Source organism: Sapajus apella, unplaced genomic scaffold (assembly GCF_009761245.1).
Source record: "Sapajus apella isolate SASKATOON/1434 unplaced genomic scaffold, GSC_monkey_1.0 scaffold51, whole genome shotgun sequence".
Taxonomy (NCBI): domain Eukaryota; kingdom Metazoa; phylum Chordata; class Mammalia; order Primates; family Cebidae; genus Sapajus; species Sapajus apella.
In genome coordinates this window covers 8450404-8472271 of record NW_022436991.1, presented here as the reverse complement: position 1 = coordinate 8472271, position 21868 = coordinate 8450404, and the positions used below count along the sequence as shown (strand labels likewise).

Genomic DNA, 21868 nt, shown 5'->3' with positions numbered 1-21868 from the left:
GCCTTGGGGATCCAGAAGAACATAGAAGGCTTCCAGGAGGGAGCTGTGCTGGCAGCCTGAAGTCATAAATAGCCATTCTGCAGCTGTTAAAGGGCCGTGAACATGGCATGCTTTATTGTGATGGATGGTAGACCTTGGCCAGAAGAGGCTGAATCCAGCTGGGACCGCAGGGAAAGCTGTGGAAGGGACTGTGTGATCACTCTTCTCTTCAAGGAGTATCTCAATAAAGAACACACTGCCACCCTAGGGGTTAAGTTTACCATGTGGGCCAAGAGCATGGTGGATGACCACACATGTGTACCTGGGGTTCTGGGGGTTAGAGAAGACACAAGAAACTAAATCCAGTGTTAGCAGCTTGTGCCTGGGGTTCAAATCTCGGTTTGTTTCATGGATTGGTTCCCTTTGAGCAGACTCAGAAATGACATTATTGATCAGTGTGCAGGAAGTTTATTAGAGAGCCTTTGAAGATCAAGTCCTCTGGGGGAAAAGGAAGCAGGATGGGAAGAGGAAGAAGTCAGTCTGTGCTGCCATCACAGGAGGCTTTGGCAGACCCCAAGGGAAGCTCTGAAGCTGGGATAGCTGCTCGGAGTTGGCCTGAGTTGGAGTAAAGGGGCCAAGCCTTTTCATCCCTGCAGTGACCTGCCATGGAGCGTTAGCTTGGAGGGCAGCTCACTTTGGACAAAGACAATTCCTCAAGAGGGCTGACAGCTGAGATTGTCAACCTACCACCCTCCTAGTAGCCGGGGAATAGTCCTTCCGTCCTGACCGAGGCAGTGTAGTGCAGCATTTGCAAAAGTGCCGCAGGGAGCTGTGCCTCTCATTTGCTGCTTAAGTTTGGACAGCAGCCCTTCAGGACCCTGGGGCATCTTTTTCTGTGGGAAACGCACAGAGGAAGGTTAGTGGGACAAACCACAACTCCTGCTGCCGCTACAGCCCATCTAGAGGCATAACTAACATACCCTTCAGTCCCTTCTTCTATCCATCCTAGATTCCTCTCCCCCACTGCCAGCACCTCAGATGATGTAGGCGGCTTATGTGGTGGGGTGGCCTAGACTTCCATCCCTAAGAATTTGAGCACCTAGTTGCTGTGCACTTCGCAGGCAGTAGTTGCTGTATTTGTTCATTTACTGTCCAAATAGGGTAAAGGAGTACTAAGAGACACCTAAATAGATCACGTAGGTGCCCAATGTTCCCCTGCCCCTATGCGAAGTCTCAACCCGATTCCTTCCTGGTGATGGAATACTCTTATCTGCTTCCCCACCCCGCCGCGATACCCCATCCCATTTACTGCTTGTAAAAAAACTTAGCCATCTTAGAGTTTCCCCTGCCAGTGGCTAGCTATGCTCCTTCTGTACCAGGGATGGGCTCCTCATTATTACCTGGGTATTAGGTGATCCATCCTAGCTCTATTCTTAGGAAGAAGGAATGAAGCAGGGGCCAGGCATGGTGGCTCACGCCTGTAATCCCAGCACTTTGGGAGGCTGAGGTGGGCAGATCACCTAAGGTCAGGAGTTCAAGACCAGCTTGGTCAATATGGTGAAACCCCTGTCTCTACTAAAAATACAAAAATTAGTCGGGCATGGTGGTAGGCATCTGTAATACCAGCTACTCAGCAGGCCGAGGCAGGAGAATCACTTGAACCCAGGAGTTGGAGGTTGCTATGAGCCGAGATCATGCCACTACACTCCTACCTGGGCAACAGAGCAAGACTCTGTCTCAAAAAAAAAAAAAAAAAAAAAAAAAGCAGGACAGGGCAGAGGGAAAAGTCAGGCTGCAATGCAGCCACAACAGGGCCTCAGTGGACCGCAGGGTAAGCTCTGAACCTGGGATGGCCCTGCATTGACCAGTCACCAGATGCTAATTTATTTGGGAAGGTGAGATCTTGGGCAAGGGGCTCTTTTCAGCAGTAGCAATAGTGAGGGTGGGAGGTGTAAGTCCTTCAGCCCTGAAGGAAGATCTTGGCAGCACAACACAGCACAGCACCCATGACAGTTTGTATCCTACAGTTCCACCAATCAGCGTGACCTTGGCATCTGCTCTAAAGATACTTCTCAGCCTGGGATGGAGGGAAGACTAAGAGGGGGCCAGGCCCCAGTGTGCTCCTATCACAGAACCATATATGCTGATGGGCTCTATTCCCACAAACTCTCACCCTTATCCTGATGGTAGGAGGATGAAGGAAAAGGATGTATTTTATGATATAATTAAGTTGGTATCTATATAGACCCCCACCAGACTGTTTGGAAGAGGAAAAGTGACCTGTCACAAGAAGCCACCTGCAGGAGATTTGAGGTACAGAATAGCTCTACCTACCAGTCTCTGCAACACAGGATTTATCTAATGAGAAATCTGCCCTGGCATTCATGCCTGTAATCCCAGCACTTTGGGAGGCCAAGGCAGGTGGATCACCTGAGCTTAGGAGTTTGAGACCAGCCTGGCCAACATGGTGAAACCCCGTCTCTACTAAAATTACAAAAATGAGCCACGCGTGGTGACACAGGTTTCTGGTCCCAGCTAGTCAGGAGGCTGAGGTGGAAGGCTCATTTGAGCCTGAGAGGTGGAGGTTGCAGTGAGCCAAGATTTCATCACTGTACTCCAGCCTGGGTGACAGAATACAGAATGAGACCCCATCTGAAAAACAACAACAAAAAGAATCTGCCCTGGCTTATTGTCTGTGTAGAGCCACAGAAACAACAGAATAAGCTGGGATGTAACCAGATTTACCATGGAAATCTTTGCTTAGTGCCTGATGCCTAATAGGTGCTTAATAACTCTTTGTTGAAGGGATGGGGCAAAGTGCTTAGCCTCTCAGTTTCATCACACCAAGGATAACACCAGGACCTACCTCATTAGGTTTTCTCTTTCTTCTAGAATGTATTAATTTACTTACTCTTTTTTATTTTTTAAGACAAGATCTTGCTCTGTCATGCAGGCTGGAGGGTGGTTGGCTTGATCATATCTCACTGCAGCTTCAAATCCAGGCTCAAATAATCCTCCCACCTCAGCCTCCTGAGTAGCTAGGACTACAGATGCACACCACCACGTCCAGCTAATTTTTAAATTTTTTTATAGAGACAGGGTCTTGCTATGTTGCCCAAGTTGATCTCAAACTCCTAGGCTCAAGTGATCCTCCTGCCTCAGTCTCCTGAGTACCTGGGATTACAGGTGTGAGCCACCACACCCAGCCTAGAATTTATTTTTGATAATTTATGTTTTCCTAAAAGTGTCCACTTCATCTGTTTTTTAAGTACAGGTTTCAAGAGGTTAGAGCCTGTGTTTCTGTCTTTGTTTTGCCTACTGTTGTGTCCCCAGTATCATTAAACAACAGAGCAGCTCCCTGCAAATACTTGTTGCGTGAGTGAATGTGTGTGGGAGGAAGAATTATCTTGGAAAAAAGAAGGAAGCATTAATAGTGCCTCTCCTAATAGTGACTCATTTTTTTTAGGCCACCCTGGGGCCTTTTCTTATTCAAAACATCCATGAAAAAAAGTGCAGTTCCAAAGCATTGGAGCTACTGATGTAACCATTTTTTTAAAAATACCATTATTCAGAGCACAGCAGGGATTCTCTGATCTTCTAGGTATTCTGTGATCTCCTGTGATCTTCTGGCTGTGATCTTCCTCTGCAGACCACCTCACATCTTTGGACACCCTCCTCTGTGCCTTCTCCCCCTCCCTGTTTCTTAGGTTCACCAAGAATGAATGAAGAGGGCAGGCATGGTAGCTCATGTCTGTAACCCCAGCACTTTGGGAGGCCGAGGCAGGTGGATCACGAGGTCAGGAGATCAAGGCCAGTCTGGCTAAGATGGTGAAACCTCATTTCTACTAAAAATACAAAAAAAAAAAAAAAAAAAAAAATGGCGCCTGTAATCCTGGCTACTTGGGGAGCTGAGGCAGAGAATTGCCTCAACCTGGGAGGTAAAAGTTGCAGTGTGCCACTGCACTCCAGCCTAGGCAACAAAGCAAGACTCAAAAAAAAAAAAAAAAAAAAAAAAAAAAAGAATGAAGAAGCCAAGCATGGTGGCTCATGCCTGTAATCCCAGCACTTTGGGAGGTTGAGGCATGCAGATCACCTGAGCCCAGGAGTTCGAGACCAGCCTGAGCAACATAGTGAGACCCAGCCCCTGTCTCTTAAAAGAAAGAAGAGAAAGGAAAAGAAGGAATGAAGAACCCATTGTGGGTTAGGCACGGTGCTAGTCTCTGCAGAAGTTTCTACACAGTATACTGGCGTACAATACTCAAGCCACATTTTGCAGGGTCCACGGGAAGCCTTGCGGAGGCCTCACTGCCACCCAACTTCTGGACAACGGCGGCGCAGCGCCCCCTGGCGGCCATCCCGAGGGCGGTGCCCAAGGGTGAGGTTCGAAACTGTTGGGAGTGGAACTGACTCCAGCCTCTGCTCCGGGAGGCCCTCCCGAGCCACCCGCCCTCCGGGGCCATGCAGAAGGCCTCCCGTAAAAACAAAAAAGGTAATTGGGGAGAAGGGAGGGGGTGAAGCCCTGGGGATCAAGCCTTCCTCATTTTTCCTCCTCTGTAAAATGGCAAAGGCACACTCTTGGCCTGGGAGATGACCTGTCGCCAGAGTTATTATTATTATTATTATTATTATTATTATTTTGAGAAGGAGTCTCACTTTGTCACCCAGGCTGGAGTGCAGTGGCACCATCTCGGCTCACTGCAACCTCTGCCTCCCAGGCTCAAGGGATTCCTCTGCCTCAGCCTCACTAGTAGCTGGGATTACAGGTGCCTACCACTGCGCACAGCTAATTTTTGTATTTTTAGTAGAGATGGGGTTTTGCTATGTTGGCCAGGCTGGTCTCAAACTCCTGACCCCAAGTGATCCTCTCGCCTTGGGCCACCATTATTTTTATCAAGGTATATTTCCATACAGTAAGATTCCGCCCTTTTAAAAGTACAGTGGTATGAGTTTTGACAAACCTATACCCACGTTGAACCATCCCCTCCATCAAGATAGGGAACAGCTCTACCACTCCCTAAAATTACTTTGAGATGCACAATTGTAGTCAACCCCACCCCACTGCAGCTCCTCACACCCCCATCTGTTTTTTACAGGGTTTTTTTTTTTTTTTTTTTTTTTTTGCCTTTTCCATGGAGAATGTCATAAAAATGAAATCATATAGTAAGGTGCCTTTTAAAAATTATACCAATGTAAATAGGGACTTTGGCCCTTTCATTTTTATTAAAATGGCACATAAATCTTAAAACAACATACTGGTCTCTGTATTTTATTTTTAGAGACAGGGTCTTTTTCTTTCACTCAGGTTGGAGTACAGTGTTGTGCTCCTGACTCACTGCAGCCTCCACCTCTTGGGCTCAAGAAATTCTCCTGCATCAGCCTCCCATAGCTGGGACTGCAGGCATGCACCACCACACACAGCTAATTTAGGTTTTTTGTTTTTTGTTTTTTGAGACAGAGTCTTGCTCTGTGGCCCAGGCTAGAGTGTGGTGGTATGATCTTACCTTACTGCAACCCCTGCCTCATGCATTCAAGCCATTCTTGTGCCTCAGCCTCCTGAGTAGCTGAGATTACTGGCATGAGTCACCACAGCTGGCTGATTTTTGTTATTTTCAGTAGCAACAGTGTTTCGCCATGCTGGCCAGGCTGGTCCCGAACTCCTGACCTCAAGTGATCCACCTACCCTCAGCCTCCCAAAGCGCTGGGATTACAGGTGTGAGCCACCATGCCTAGCCTAATCAGTAGAGATGAGGTCTTACTATGTTGCCTAGGCTCTAATCATTTTATACTTCTGCCAGCGCCCAGGTGGGCTTTCCGAAGGCTGTAGACTCCTGCATTGAGCAATTCTTGTTCTTTATGGCTTTTTCCGAACAGCACCAGGATTTGATAATGACTGGAGGTTGGTGAAGAGGCTGAACCACGCAGTTGGGTCCTAGGCAGCATTAGGCTTTCTGACTGCCGGGCTGTTGTCATTTAGACTGCTTGTCCTTGGGAAGGTTGACATTGCTCTCTGATCAGCCCTGTAGCAAGACCTGTAAGTTTTTCGTATTTGAGTCTGGAGCTTGGCGTCTGGCTCTTCCAGGGTCGTAGTGCTGCCTCCTCCAGCTTGCTGTCCCCAAACACAGCGGCCCACTCTTTTCTGAGCTCACTCTCTTCCAGGGAGGAGGCATTGAAGATCTCACCCAACAGCAGGAGGGTCGTCTTTGTCAGCACCTTCAGGTTCCAGGGTCCCTGCCACTGGGCGCAAGTGAGCACCTTCCTCAGGTTTCATATCTAATAGTTCATTCTGAGCATGCACTGTGTGAAGAGCCGTTGTCTAAGGCAGGTACAATACTTTTTCCATCTTCAGCTTTTTCCTTCTGCTGGTTTTCATTCTCTAATGAAATTAACGGACTCAGCTCCTGCACTGCCGTATCTGTGCTTTCTTGCTGGGTGAGCTACTTCTCTTCTTTCTCAACTAGTTTTTTCACTGGCTTTTGGAAGCGCTTTGAAGTAGTGAATTTATATAGGTGATAACCTGTGAAACGATCATGGATGGCTGCCATAGTGTGAGAAGTTTTCTCCCAAAATGAAGCAGAGTGGTCTGGTATGTTGCTAGCATGTGAGACAGGAGATTGTGTGTATTTACTTGGTCCAAGAAGAAGATTCACATCCATCTTCTTCACTTTGTCCAGGTTTTTTTTTTTTTCTTTTGAGACGGAATCTTGCTCTGTCACCCAGGCTTGTAGCTGGGATTACAGGCATGCACCACCGTGCCCGGCTAATTTTTGTATTTTTAGTAGAGATGGGGTTTCACTATGTTGGCCAGGCTGGTCTCAAACTCCTGACCTCAGGTGATACCCCCGCCTCAGCCTCCCAAAGTGCAGGGATTACAGGCATGAGCCATCATGCCTGACCCAAAGTTTTTTTATTTTGCAAGATGTATTTGTGTTTGTTGCCTTCCCGAACTTCTGCATTTGCTTATAGAGGCCTGGATCAAGCTCCTGAGACACATCCTTCATCTGTGTGTAAGAAGCCTTTTGAGTCCGGCTTCTTTCACTTAACCCTGCTGATTTTTAAAAGTGGGCTCCTGGTAGCTGATCTTATAAGCACATTGAATTTGCAAGCTGAGATTAGAACCACTGAACCCTGCCCAAGATGTGACTTCTCCGTTTGCTCAGGAACCAGAGGCTCAGACAGGGCATATCCTGCCCCCAATTGCTCCCAGAATCCTGAAAGGTCTCTGAAGATGTTATCTTGTTTATATTATGCTGTTTTATTTTCCCAAACAGAGAGCATCTGGTTTGGAGGAAGTTGAGGTTGGGCAAGGATGTCTGCTTTAGAGGAAAGGGCCACGAACCCCTCCAACTCCCCACAGCCAGAGGCAGGGAGCTGGTGGAGCCTTTCCCTCAGCAGTGGCTCTGAAAACACCACAGCCACATGGACTTGGCGAGCCTGTGTGTCACTTGTCCTTATGGAAAGGAGTTGTGTGTGAAATGCTGGAAAAGTGTGCTGGAAACAGATCTCCCCAGGAGCTTCCTGTGTACCAAAAAGGAGTTTCCAAGCAGCTGTCTCTTGGGAAAATAACTTGGTGTTTTGAATGTCCCTTTAGTCCCTGAAACTCTTCTTGTGAGATTTGGTTCTGTAGAAAACATATTGCAACCCCTTCTAGTACCTGTTGTCTCCAAGGCCTTTGGATTTTCCTCCCACGTGCTTTTTGGATCTATCTTGTGCTGATTTCCGCTGCTGCTGTCATGACAGGTGCCACGACCGTTTCATTTTCATTCCATTTCATCTAATCATGTCCAGCTTAACTCACTTCTGAGCTTTTCCACTAAGGAGGTCTGAGAAGCAGCCTCTGTCTGCTTGGCCCTCGCTCCTACTGCCTCCCCCTCCTCTGACAGGGCCTGTTCCTTCCTGTCTCAGACCTTAATACAATGTGCTCCTGCTCCTTCCTTCTTTGCCTAAATATTTCCTATTGGTCCTTTTGGCCTTCATTCAAATTTAACCCTGCTGGAAGCCTGACCCGCTGTGCCCAGATGAGACTTTGGCCCTCTGTTACTCACTCTTAGAGCCCTCCATCCTTTTCTTTCATAGCATGAGTCACAGTTTGTTATTCAACATGTATTTACATGACTGATCGATATCTGTCCCTTCCATTAGGCTGTAAAATCCATGAGGACAAGAAACACATGGTAGCTCACACCTGTAACGCCAGCACTTTGGGAGGCTGAGGTGGGAGGATTGCTTGAGGCTAGGAGTTCTAGACCAACGTGGCCAATATAGTGAGACCCCTGTCTCTACAAAAACAATAAAAATTAGTCGTGTGTAGTAGCACATGCCAGTAGCCCCAGCTACTCAGGAGGCTGAGGTGGGAGGATCCCCTGAACCCAGGATATCGAGGCTGCAGTGAGCTGTGATCATGCCACTGCACTCCAGCCTGGGCAAAAGAGTGAGACCCTATCTGTTAAAATAAAACAAAAAAACCCAGCACATCTGTTTTGCTCACCATGATAAACCTAGGGCCTAGCATACCATCTATAACAATAAATATTTGTTAAGTGAATAGATAATACTAACTAATATTGATTAATTATGCCAGACTCTGCAAAAGCCCTTTAATGCTCCCATTTAATTCTCACCGAACAGCTCTCCAAGGTGAACACTTTTTATCCTCATTTGATCAACAATGAATCTGTGGAATAGGGATTAAATAACTGCCTCAGGGGTCTGGCTTCAGAACCCCAGTGGGTATGGCCATGCTTCTGTCTTGGTGAAGGACTGAAATAAGTTCCCTTTTTCGGTTAGAAGGAGGAGTCAGCATCAAAGCCAAAACATCTGTACATGACTTGAGCAAGACGCAGCAGACCAAACTCACTGTGGGCCGCCTAGGATTAGGCCTCATCATCATCCAGCATGGACCCTACCTCCAGATCACCCACCTCATCCGGAAGGGGGCTGCAGCCAGTGATGGGAAACTCCAGCCAGGTGATGCCCTTTCCCCATGCCTCCCAACCACCCATTCTGCCCATTTCCCTGCAGGGAGACTCGGGTCACTGGGTTTCAGTGTAACTATAAGGCTATGACAACAGGCCAGGTGCGGTGGCTCACACCTGTAATCTCAGCACTTTGGGAGGCCAATGTGGGTAGATCACTTGAGGTCAGGTGTTCCAGACCAACCTGGCCAACATGGTAAAACTTCATCTCTACTAAAAATATAAAAATTGGCCAGACACAGTGGCTCACTCCTGCAATCCCAGTACTTTGGTAGGCTGAGGTGGGTGGATCACCTGAGGTCAGGAGTTCAAGACCAGCCTGGACAACATGGGGAAAACCCATCTCTACTAAAAATACAAAAATTAGCTGGTTGTGGTGGCACATGTCTGTAATCCCAGCTACTTGAGAGGCTGAGGCAGGAGAATTGCTTGAACCGGGAGGCAGAGGTTGCAGTGGGCCGAGATTGCAGCACTGCACTCCAGCCTGGGCGACAGAAGTGAGACTCCATCTCTAAATGAATGAATGAATGAATGAATGAAAATTAGCTGGGCATGGTGGTGGGCACCTGTAGTCCCAGCTACTCAGGAAGCTGAGGCAGGAGAATGACTTGAATCAGGGAGGTAGAGGTTGCAGAGCTGAGATTATGCTACTGTACTCCAGCCTGGGTGACAGAGTGAGGCTCTGTCTCAAAAAAAGAAAAAAAAAAAAAAAAAGATATGACAACATTGGATGAGAACTTTCTATGGGCCAGTCAGTGGCTATGACTTACGTAACTATCACTGTTGGGCATATTAATTCATTTAATTCTGGCTATGTACAGTGGCTCATACCTGTAATTCCAGCACTTTGGGAAGCCAAGGTGGGAGGATCTGTTGAGGCCAGGAGTTCAAAACCAGCCTGAGCAACATAGTGAGATGCTGTCTGTATTAGTCCATTCTTACACTGCTATAAAGAAATACCTGAAACTGGGTAATTTGTGAAAAGAGGTTTAATTAGCTCATGGTTCCGCCAGGCTGTACAGGAAGCATGGCAGGGTAGGCCTTAGGAAACTTACAATCATGGCAGAAGGTGAAGAAGAAGGAGGCACATCTTACATGGTTGGAGCAGGAGGAAGAGAGAGCAGAGGGAGGTGCTACACACGTTTAAACAACCAGACCTCATGAGAACTCACTCACTATCATGAGAACAACAAGGAGAAAGTCTGCCTCTGTTGATCCAGTCACCTCCCCCAAGACCCCTCCTCCAACACTGGGGACTATAGTTCGACATGAAATTTGGGCGGGGACACAAATCCAAACCATATCACCATTTCTACAACAAAACAGAAGTAGCCCAGCATGGTGGTCCGTGCCTGTAATCCTAGCTACTCTGGAGGTTGAGGTGAGAGAATCACTTGAGTGCAGGAGGCTGAGGCTGCAGTGAGCTATGATTGTGCCACTGCATGCCAACCTGGTAACAGAGTGAGACCCTATCTCTAAGAAAATAATAACATTAAATTTACTTAATGAGGCTCAGTGAGATTGAGTTCCTTGTTCAGGTCACCTCTTTCTCCTAAGTGGGGATTCAAACATAGGGACCATGTTACTCCAGAGCTATGGCTCTAGGTGCATAAAGGTATTTTCTTTCATAGACGGTATTAAGCATTGTTACACTTAGCTGCATGATCTCATTTCACTCTCACAACCCCTGAGCTAGATTCTGTATGAAACTACCTTGCAGACAAGGAATCAGGTATTTAGTAACTCGCCCATGGCCACTCCAAGGAGCTGGGAGTTGAACCCTCTCTGTCAGACTCCAGTGTCCAAGGGCTTTACCAATTCTGCCCTGCTCCTCATGTCTTTGGGTGAATGAATTTTCCATGCAGTTCTGTTTTCCCAGTGCCTGGCCTGGGCCTAATGCTGTGCTCAGGAGTTGGGGCGGCAGAACGGGCTGGCACAGTGGTGAGATGGAAAAAACGTTTTGTGTTAGCTGTCCTGATTCAGGCCTAGGGTCTGACACTTTCTAGTTCTGTGACCCTGGGCAAAGCCACTTAACCTTTCAGGCTTCAGTTACCTCATCTTTGAATTGGGACAATCCTGTGTTTGTTAGAGGTTGCTAAGATTTGATGAAATAATGTATGTTTGTTTGATAGATGGGGTATCACTCTGTCACCCATGCTGGAGTTCAGTGTCTTGATCATGGCTCACTGTGGCCTTAAACTCCTTGGCTCAGTGATCCTCCTGCTTCAGCCTCCTGGGTAGCTGGGACTCAGGCGTGCACCACCATGCCCAGCTAATTTTTTCTGGTAGATGTGCTCAGTGGAGGTGGTGGGTGGGTGTTGTCTCATTATGTTGTCCAGGCTGGTTTCAAACTCCTGATCTCAAGCAATCCTCCCATGTGGCCTCCAAAAGCGCTGGGATTACAGATGTGAGCCATTGAGCCCAGCATGATGAACTAATTTTTATGAAAGTGCTTTTAAAACTGAAGCACTGTAGAAATATTGGCAATGGGGGTCCCAGTGGATTAAGCTACTGGTTTGCAACTCTGCTTACCTATTAGAATCACCTGGGGAACTTTAAAACTAAGATGCCTGGGCCCTATCTCCCTAGAGGTTTTGATTTGATCGTTCTTGGACTGGGACAGGGCAGTTTGTTTTAAAAGCTCCTCAGCTAATTCTATTTTGCAGCTAAGGGTTCCAAGCAATGGATTAAAGAAGAAAGCAGATACGTAATGATATCATGTAACAGTTTACTCTACTTTAATATCCAAAGCATTTTCCCCACACATCACTACTTGGTGGTGGAGAACAAATGGCAGGTGGAGAGTTCTGGACTTACCGGATCAAAAGAACTCCAGGACAGGTCCCATGGACTTTTCTGCTGCGTCTCAGCTTCTCCATGGTCAGGTGACAGATGCTGGGTGATGATCTGGGTACATACTCCAGGGTGCTACAGTGGGACAGGAGTACACTTTTAGGCGGGCAACACAGAATCTCACGGCAGGGCTATTGTTAGTGAGCACTTTGAGGTTAGAAGCAGTCTTGAATTTCATCTTTTAAGTCCAGGACTTACCTACTGAATTTGTGTATTCTCACACTGCTGTAAAGATACTACCCTAGACTGGATAATTTATAAACGAAGTAGGTTTAATTGACTCACAGTTCTGTATGGCTAGGGAGGCCTCAGGAAACTTACAATCATGCTGGAAGGGGAGACAGACATCTTCACAAGGCAGCAGGAGAGAGTGTGAGTGTGTGAAGGAGGAGCTGTCAAACACTCAAAACTGTCAGCTCTAGTGAGAACTCACTCACTATCATGAGAACCGCCTGGGGGAAGCCGCCCCCATGATCCAATCACCTCCCTCCCTCCACACGTGGGGATTACAGGTCCTCCCTCAAAATGTTGGGATTTCATTGGCGATGATATTTGGGTGGGGACACAGAACCACACCATATCACTCTGCCCCTCCATCTGCAAGTTGAGGAGCAGGGAAGACAATAGTCCAAGTCCAAAAACCTCAGAAGTAGAGAAGCCGACAGGGTGGCCTTCAGTCTGTGGCTGAAGGCCCGAGAGCCCCTGGCAAACCACTGGTGTTAGTCCAAGAGTCCAAAAGTCAAAGAACTTTGGATGTTTGAGAGTAGGATGCATCCAGCACAGGAGAAAGATGAAGGCTGGAAGACTCAGCAAGTCTGCTCATTCCACCTTTTTCCACCTGCTTTTCTGGCCTTGCTGGCAGCTGATTGGATGGTGCCCAGCCAAACTGAAGGTTGGGTCTGCCTCTCCAGGTCCATTGACTCAAATGTTAATCTTTTCTAGCAACACCCTCACAGACACACCCAGAAACAATACTTTGCATTCTTCGATCCACTCAAGTTGACAATATTAACCGTCACTCCTACAGTAGTGGCTCATTTGTTATGTCTTTGCTTAATAAATAACAAGTGAGCATTTGTCCCAGGCATTGTGGGAGATATTTCCCCATCTATTATCTTTTTTAACTCCACTTTTAATTCTAACTTTGTAAGAGTCAGGGTCTCACTCTGTCACACAGACTGGAGGGCAGGAGTGCAGTGGCACGATCATAGCTCACTACAGCCTCAAACCCCTGGGCTCAAGTGATCCTCCTGCCTCAGCCTCCCAAAGTGCTGGGATTATAGGCATGGGCCACCTCACCTGGCCCCACGTCTATTATCTAATTTAATGTTTGCAACACTACTGAAATGTAGATAATGAAATACAGAGAATTAGATGAAATAACTTGTTCATTTTAGTTATACAACTAAGTCTGTGTTCAGAGCCGGGATTTGAACCCATGTCTGTCTAGAAAACCCATTCCTTTCAGCCAATTGCCTAACAACTAGAAATGAGATTTTAATACAGAGGAAGTCCAGAGCTCCAAACCTTTGTGACAAACCTGCCAGTTCTCCTCAGCATCTGTCTAGGCTTCAAAGTCTGTCATTCAGTGGTTTTAGACGATGATGAGATCTTGGGAGATGATAATTGTAGAAACATGATGTTCCTTTGACCCCATTTCCTCCCAGCCCCATTATCTCTCATCTATTTGCTGAAATTTCTCTCTTTCACGTTGATTTCCTAATGTAGTTTAGTGTTAGTTTATTCTGGCTTAACTTTAAGTTCTTTTTGGCCGGTATGGCCTTAACAGACTCCGATATTCAAAATCTTAAGAAATTGGCTGGGCACGGTGGTTCATGCCTGTAATCCCAGCACTTTGGGAGGCTGAGGCGGGTGGATCACTTGAGTCCAGGAGTTGGAGACCAGCTGGGCAACATGGTGAAACCCCATCTCTACTAAAAAGTATGAAAAAAATTAGCTGGGCGTGGTGGCAGGTGCCTGTAATCCCAGTTACTCGGGAGGCTGAGGCAGAGAGTTGCTTGAACACGGGAGGCGGAGGTTGCAGTGAGCCAAGATCATGCCACTGCACTCCAGCCTGGGTGACAGAGCAAGACTCCATCTCAAAAAATAATAATAATAATAAAATCTAATTAATGTAGGCCGGGCACGGTAGCACACACCTGGAATCTGAGCACTTTGGGAAGCTGAGGCGGGCAAATTGTTTGAGCTCAGGAGTTCAAGACCAGTGGGGGGAACCTGACAAAACCCCATTTCAATAAAAAATATAAAAACTAGCCGAACATGGTGGGTGCTTGAGCTTGTAGTCCCAGCTTTTCCAGGGGCTGAGGCGGGAGGGTTGCTTGAGCTGTATTTGCATCCCTGCACTCCAGCCTGTGTGACAAAGTGAGACCCTGTCTCAAGAAAAAAAAAAATTATGTAGCTTCAACAGCAAATACAAGTCATGGACTGGCTACTCCCTAAGCATTTCCTGAAGGCCTGGTATATGCAGACAACCAGCTAGGCACTGGGGGTGTAGTGGTCAACCAAACAGACGTGGTCCCTAGCCATGAGGAACTTATGGAACTTCCAGCCTAGTTTGGAGAGATGAAAAAAATAAATAAAATCTATTTTTCAGTAGTGGCTTGGCTGCTGCAAAGTTGATTTAATATAGCTAATCAAAACAAAGTTTATATAATGTCACTCCTATAGCCCATTAATATAGAAAAAAATATGTAATGAGGTTGGCATTCATAAATACCAAATTGGTGTTTCTGTATGAAGGGCAATGTTAATATCTATTGCTGGAGTAATCACATTCACATGCTGACATGTTTGGTTTACAGCCAGAACGGTCAGGAAATTAAGCTGTTTATTTTCTGCCCTCTTGATAAAAGTCACCCTTTTACAACATAATTAAGCAGAATGCCACACCATAGCTTTCAGCTATAAACACTGCCTTTAACATTAGGCAAGTAAGCTCATCCAGGGAGGGTTTTTTTTTTTTCGCCATTATAATTAACCTCAGTACGATCAGCAGCTGTTTCATATTGCTTAAGCTGCAGGTAGCCTTGTTTCATTCTGAAGTGAGCTTCAGATACATGATTGATTGTATTACCCCCAGCTACTGCTTCAGACCAAAGTTGGAGGTTTTTCTCCACCCTTCTAAGTATTCATTTTCTTGAATTCTGGAAACTTTGATAGGATCTAGAGCTATGGACATTTGTCCTTGGCATTCCTTGGAGGCTTCTTTTGGGATCAGTCTAATTCCAGATAGAAGCCCAGTGAATGCATCAGAGAAGGCACTTCTTGACCCTTTCCTTCTCTGAGGTTAGGCTTCAGCTGTCTTAGAATGAGGGTGATTGAGGGTTCCCAGCAGGTCGGTACTAGTAAGATCTGAAGACTTAAGATTTTGCCCAACGTGAGTCGGTCCTTAAAAAGCAAATCCTTTGTATTCCTTTCTCAAGTCTTGCTGAATGCTCTTGTAGCAGTCAGGGTTCCTCATTGCAAAAAACAAAACAGTTCTGTTAATGCACTGAATTTGGGATACTGAGTCTGACAGAATTGCCCGAAAGGCTGGAGAAGCAGGCTTGGAAAATGGTGAGAGAATCACGAGCTGTTTTGGCAACTGGAAGCTCCCATCACTCTTCTGCATCTCCTGCTCCAGGTTCAGTGACCCAGGTGGGAGGGTTCAGTGACCCAGGTGGGAGTGTCCAGTGACTGGATCTCACTCACAGGTCCATGACCTAGCTGCTGGAGGTGGGGATATGGGGGAGGTCAGAGCAAGTGAACAATTGGTCTTTTTAGCGTCCTCCAATTTGGGGGTTTGGGGACTTAGTGCTCAAGATGTAGTCCTCTTACCACCTGCTGGGGACTCAGAGACTGCATGATTGACCATCTTGCTTCTTTTCTTGCCCTGCATTGCCCTGAGATAGGGAAACGTAGCTGTCAAATCCCTTTAAACCAACATACTCACTGCATACACATCTTACAGTTAATTAAAGCATGCCTAATTACCCCATGTTTTATACAGAATTATTTGCTCAACTAATACTGCACAAGGGTAGAAAATTAAAATGAAAGGCTTTATGTTTAATATGGTGTATTAACTGTGGAGGGCACTGGAAATTGCCAGGCAGGTATAATAGAAAGTAGGTCATTTATTCATCACTTAGTGTAAGTGGTTTTTTCTTTCCTACTAATAGCCATTCATTTTATTTGAAACTACTCTATTTTTAGAATCCTAAAGGCTGATTCCTATTATAAATGTTTTTTGACCTCTGTCACATTAAGAACTTCAGAAACGTCTCAAAAACATCATATAATGTCTACCATTACACTGCTATTAAGAAACATCTTGCATACATTCTTCATTATGCAAAGGACATTCATATCATGAAGATGAACATCTTTATAAATAAAGGCTGAAGCCTGGTTTTGGTTCAAAAAGAAGCAACAATATGAACAATATGAATATAAAATGAAGCAACAATATGAATATAAAATGAAATACCTCACAATAAAGAAATCAACATGGCCCCTTATTTATACTGATATATCATTTTTCCCTCTTCAGGTGATGTTCTGATTAGTGTTGGCCATGCCAGTGTGTTGGGATATACTCTGCGAGAATTTTTACAGCTTTTGCAACATATCACCATTGGAACAGTGCTACAAATCAAGGTTTACCGAGATTTTATTGACATTCCTGAAGAATGGCAAGAAATATATGACTTAATCCCTGAGACCAAATTCCCAGTAACAAGGTAAATAGTTCATTTTAGGAACTGTTTGTTATAATACAGAATCCCAGGGCCTGTGAGGCATAGATGGTTTAATGTGACAATTATCAAATGATAAGAATCATGACAGGAGGACTGGTGACACTGTCAGTAATTTCCTGGGTTTCTGGTTTTTGGAAAGGACAATCTATAGGCTCTAATATGACAAAGCATGATAAAGTCAACTTGGAGTTAAAAAACAAGCCATCTGTTGGGAACTCTGTCCCCATGCCTACCTGCAAGTCAGTCCTTAAAATGCGTCTTGTGAATCCGATTTTCTTTTGCATTATCCAACTTTCTTTTTTCTGGGTCCTTCCCAATAACATCTAAGCCTTTTTAAACTTCTCCGGTCTTAGCAAATTCTATCTTCAGTCCCCTCTCCTCTCCCTGCCCTCTCCAGCCACTGGAGTCTCTTGCATCCCCTCCCAACTTGCTGAAAGCTGTATTAGACACCTCCCTTTCCTCGAGAGACGCCACTTCCCAGACACTCCTCAACCCACTTCAATCTAGGCTTTGCTTTCATCCCTTGGCTGAGTCCTTTTCTCACGGCCACCCATAGCCTTCACACTTCTGATCCCAGAAGACTCTTCTGTCTTTATCTTGCTTGGCTTCTGAGCAGCATTAGACACTTAATAATTTCCACCCACACTCTTCTTGAAATAGCACTTCCCAGGCTTCTGTGACACCACACTCCCCTGATTTTCCTGTTACCTCTGGCCATTTCCTCTTGGTGTCCTTTCTCCTAGGCAATTTCATTGATGCCCCTGGTTTCTATGACTATTCACATGCTAATTACTTTCAAATTGTATTATCACCAAAACTGTATTTTTTTTGGGGGGGGGAGGGACACGGAGTTTGGCTCATCGCCAGGCTGGGGTGCAGTGGTGTGATCTTGGCTCACTGCAACCTCTGCCTCCCAGGTTCAAGTGATTCTCCTTCCTCAGCCTCCAGGGTAGCTGAGATTACAGGCACACGCCACCACACCCAGCTTATTTTTGTATTTTAATAGAGACAAAGTTTAACCACGTCAGCCAGGCTGGTTTTGAATTCCTGACCTCAGGTGATCTGCCTGCTTCAGCCTCCCAAAGTGCCTGGATTACAGGCATGCGCTACCGTGCTCGGCAAATTTGTATTTTTAAACACCCACTTGATATCTCCATTGGATGTGCCATAAACTCCTCAAACTCATTATGCTTAAAATCAAAAGCCAGCCCATGATGGCTCTATCTTACTGGGGTAGCGTTTGTCTAGTCAAACAAGCCAGAAATTTAGGGGTTGTAGTTGATTTCTCCATCTCCCTCCTCCTGCTCCCACCAAACATTAAGATATTTGTCTTCTCACATTCATCCATGTCTCTCTAGCCACTATGATCATTCCAACAAAGCCGCCATTTGGTCTCCCTTCATCTACTTTTTAAAATTAATTTTTCCTTTTTGTGACAGGGTCTCACTCTGTCATCCAACCTGCAGTGCAGTGGTGGGATCATGACTCACTGTAGCCTCAACCTTCCCGGCTCACTCGATTTTCACATCAGCCTCCCGTGTAGCTGTGATCCCAAGTGTGTGCCACCACATCTGGCCAAACTCTTTTGATTTTTAGTAGAAACAGGGTCTATGTTGCCCAGGCTGGTCTCGAACTCCTGGCTTCAAGTGATCCTCCCACCTAGCCCTCCCAAAGTGCTGGGATTACAGGTGTGAGCCACTGCACCCGGCCAAATTAATTTTTTTTTTTTTGAGACGGGGTCTTGCAATTTTTCCCAGGCTGGTCTTGTACTCCCAGGCTCAAACAATTCTCCTGCCTCAGCCTTCCAAGCAGCTGGGATTACAGGCTTGCGCCACTGTGACCAGCTCCCTGCATCTACTCTTGCCCCCTATTTATTTTCTACACAGAGCAATTTTTTATAATGTAACTCTGATCCTGGCACATTCCTGCAAAAAATCTAAGACCTTTCGTTCCTTAGATAAATGCCAAAATCTTCACATTGGCCTATAATGCTCTACGGGGTTCAGCTGGCCTCTACATACCATTCCAAAGTCATCTCATACTGCTTTCCCATCCTTCTCTAGCCCACTTTTAGCTTCCAGCTCTTTTTGCTGCTCTTTGCCTCAGAGTCTTTGCTCTTACTCTTCTCTACAACATGCTTGTGGCTCTGCTCTTCAGTAGCCACCCTTGAAGGCTCCAGTGTATTTTCTCCAACGGGTCTTCCTAGAAACAGGTCCACCTGACATAGGCTCTCACAGCATGCTCCTTCACATTTATCCCAGTTTTAATGAAATAATCTGTGTAATCAGTTGTTCACTGTGCTTCCCTTGGAGAACGTGAACTCCATGAAGGCAGGGACTGAGTCTGTCTTGTTTTGCTAAAATTGCCCTAGGACTTTCATGTGGTCAATGGCTCATTTGTTTTTAATTTCTAATTTTAAAAGTCTTATTTTTGAGACAGGGTATCCCTTTGTTGCCCAGACTGGAGTGTAGTGGCATGATCACAACTCACAACCAATCCTACTCAACAACCCCTATACTGGAGGCTACGACTCTAAAAACCTGGGCTCATCTGATTACGTAACAACTATGTTCTAAGCTTTTTCACTACCTGGAGGAGTTTTGAAATCCAGAATATTAAATTCTAAGGATGGCAGATTGACCATTCAAAAGTAATGAAAAGATAGAACAGCACAACCAAGTATGAGGCGAAAATCCACAAACTTAACAATACCAAGCACCTTCTGAATCCCTTTCTTAATTAAGCAAAGTACTCATATCTAAGGCATTTTAGTAACTTATGTGGAAGGGGGCGGAAAAGACGGGGAAGGAAAAAGCTGCTTTCACAAAGTTGGTATAATCTTTTCCTGGAGAAAACAGCACTGGGTACACCCTGGAGAAAATTCTCCATATAACACTCTAGGTAGGCCAAGTGGTATATAAAGTTTGTTTCCAGCCAATTCTGACCTCTGCAGGCTTGTGGCTTTATTATCTAATGACAATATACCTGTCCTTTATGGTTACCTAAGCATCAGAGTTGCCAAGGACTCCCCCTGCAGTCTGAAAAAAAAAAAAGTTATTAATACTTGGATTTAAAAAAAAAAACTCATGTGCTGTTCAGGAAGACCTGGGTGTGTCTGAAGGCAAATTAGACAAAATCATTATTTAAGACTAGTGGCTCTCAGTAAAAATTACTCGATATCAACTGTTTATTACTAGAAGAGACAAACTTTAGGAAAAGGCATTCAAATGCTTGGAAGCAAATATAACAGGCAGACTGCCAAGGTTATTCTAACACCAGTAGGTCTTAACAGGCTGGTGAGGAAGAAACCTACTTCCTTTAGCAGGGCAGAATGTACCACAGATTTATAATCACAAAGATCTAGTTTTGGTTCTGCTGGGCAACAGCAGCAGGATGAGGGAAAGCAGGTGGCAGCATTCACTCTGGAAAGTTAGAACAAGCACAGGTACTGTAGGCATTAGGAAAGTTCAGAGACCTGGAGGTGCTAGCAGGCAAGCACCACCAAGTTTCAACAATTAAGAAAGCCAATAATTGGAGAACGTTACAAAACCAAACCAAAACAAACAAAAACCTGGCTGGGCACGGTGGCTCATGCCTGTAATCCTAGCACTTTGGAGGCCAAGGTGAAAACTGCTTGAGGCCAGGTGTTTGAGATAGGCATGGGCAACAGGAAGATCCTGTTTTTACCAAAAAATAAAATAAAAATTAGCCAGGTGTGGCGGTATACAGCACACACACCTGTAGTCTCAGTTACTTGGGAAGCTGAGGCTGAAGGGTCACTTGAGCCCAGGAGTTCAAGGTTGCAGTAAGCTATGATTGTGCCACCACATACCAGCAAGGGTGACAGAGCAAGACCCTCTGCATTAAAAAAAAAAAAAAAAAAAGACTCAAAGACTTACTAATGACTAGCACACTGAAGATCCTTAAGGCCCACTATTTCCTGACGTCCTGACTCCTTTGGTTATCAGTAATATTGTGTTATTGCCATGTGAGCGACAAGAGCAGAGTTCTCAGGAGATGGCCAGGTTGAACCTGTCACTTTAGCTGCAGTGAAATTAAACGACCCTTTAACACCTCCTAATATTCTGGTCAGTAGTCTAGTACAAGTCTGTGAAAAACTTTTTAAGGTATTGTGAAATAAGTTAAGGCAGAATTTGATTTCCAATTAGAAATGGAAAATTTTTTAAAATAGTTTAAAAAAGAAACATTTTAATGACACAGGTAGTGCTAAAGCTAAACTGTATTTCTTTTATGAGCCATAAAGCGAGTAATAAGGTGAGCAATAAGGCATCTTGTTAGGGGACCATAAATGTTTGGACATGAAAAATCTATTTTATTCACTATTCTTTTCATTTCAGCACACCAAAGAAAACTGAGCTGTCAAAAGATGAATCTTTCACAAGCGGTGATGATAATGAACATGTAGTTTTAGATAAAAGACTTCAATATTATAGATATCCATGGTCAACTCCGCATCACCCTGCAAGGAGACCAATATCCATCTCCAGAGACTGGCATGGATATAATAATAAGAACCATATTATTAGTGTGGGAAAAGACACTAATTGTGATGTGATGATTCATAGAGACTACCAGAAAGAAGTGAGGGCCCCTTCTCCATACTGGATAATGGTGAAGCAAGACAATGAAAGCTCTTCCTCCTCTACTTCCTCTACCTCAGATGCATTTTGGCTGGAAGACTGTGCCCAAGTTGAAAAGGGTAAAGCCCAACCGGAATCAGAGGTTGGTTAGCAAATCTGTGTTCATATAAGCATTTATCTTGCAGACACCCCAGTTTTGTGCCTCACCATGCAAAAGTTTGCTATACTTATCAAGGACTGTCTACAGACTCACCAATTCTCTTCTCTTCTGACTGCGTTTATAAAGCCATTAGAGATATTCTTCAACAGCGTTATCTAAAGACTTCCCTGGGGTCTTGCAGGCCTCACAAATCTCTTCAGAATAAGACCCTCCTTTCTGAGAAGAATTTATTTTTAGAAAATGCAGTATAGAAATCTAGTATCAGAATGTCTGAACACAGTAAAGAATGGCACTTTATGTAAACACATTTTTCTTTAAGTATTTAGTTTCTGTTTTTGTAAACTTCAAGTACTATAATTAAAATAATTAAGAGATAGATTCCTTGGCTAGTTATTCACATTAGCATTTTTTTTCCACTTTTTAGCTCTTTTACTTTAAATGTTGAGTTGAGAGTTAATTACTTGAAAGAGACAGGACAGTAACAGATAAGAGACAGAAGATGAGAGAAAAACAAAACTCTGTCAGTAAAGATAAATCAGACAT

The 21868-nt window shown here is 45.0% G+C and overlaps 1 protein-coding gene across 1 annotated transcript; it reads left to right on the top strand.

The window, feature by feature from the left end:
• Positions 1-5832: 5832 nt before the first annotated feature.
• Positions 5833-21836, top strand: PDZD9 (PDZ domain containing 9). Its single transcript, XM_032242706.1, has 4 exons — positions 5833-5875; positions 8764-8943; positions 16357-16546; positions 20923-21836. The coding sequence occupies exons 1-4, from the start codon at positions 5833-5835 to the stop codon at positions 21314-21316; spliced, it is 807 nt and encodes a 268-aa protein (XP_032098597.1). The 3' UTR covers positions 21317-21836.
• The last annotated feature ends 32 nt before the right edge of the window (positions 21837-21868 follow it).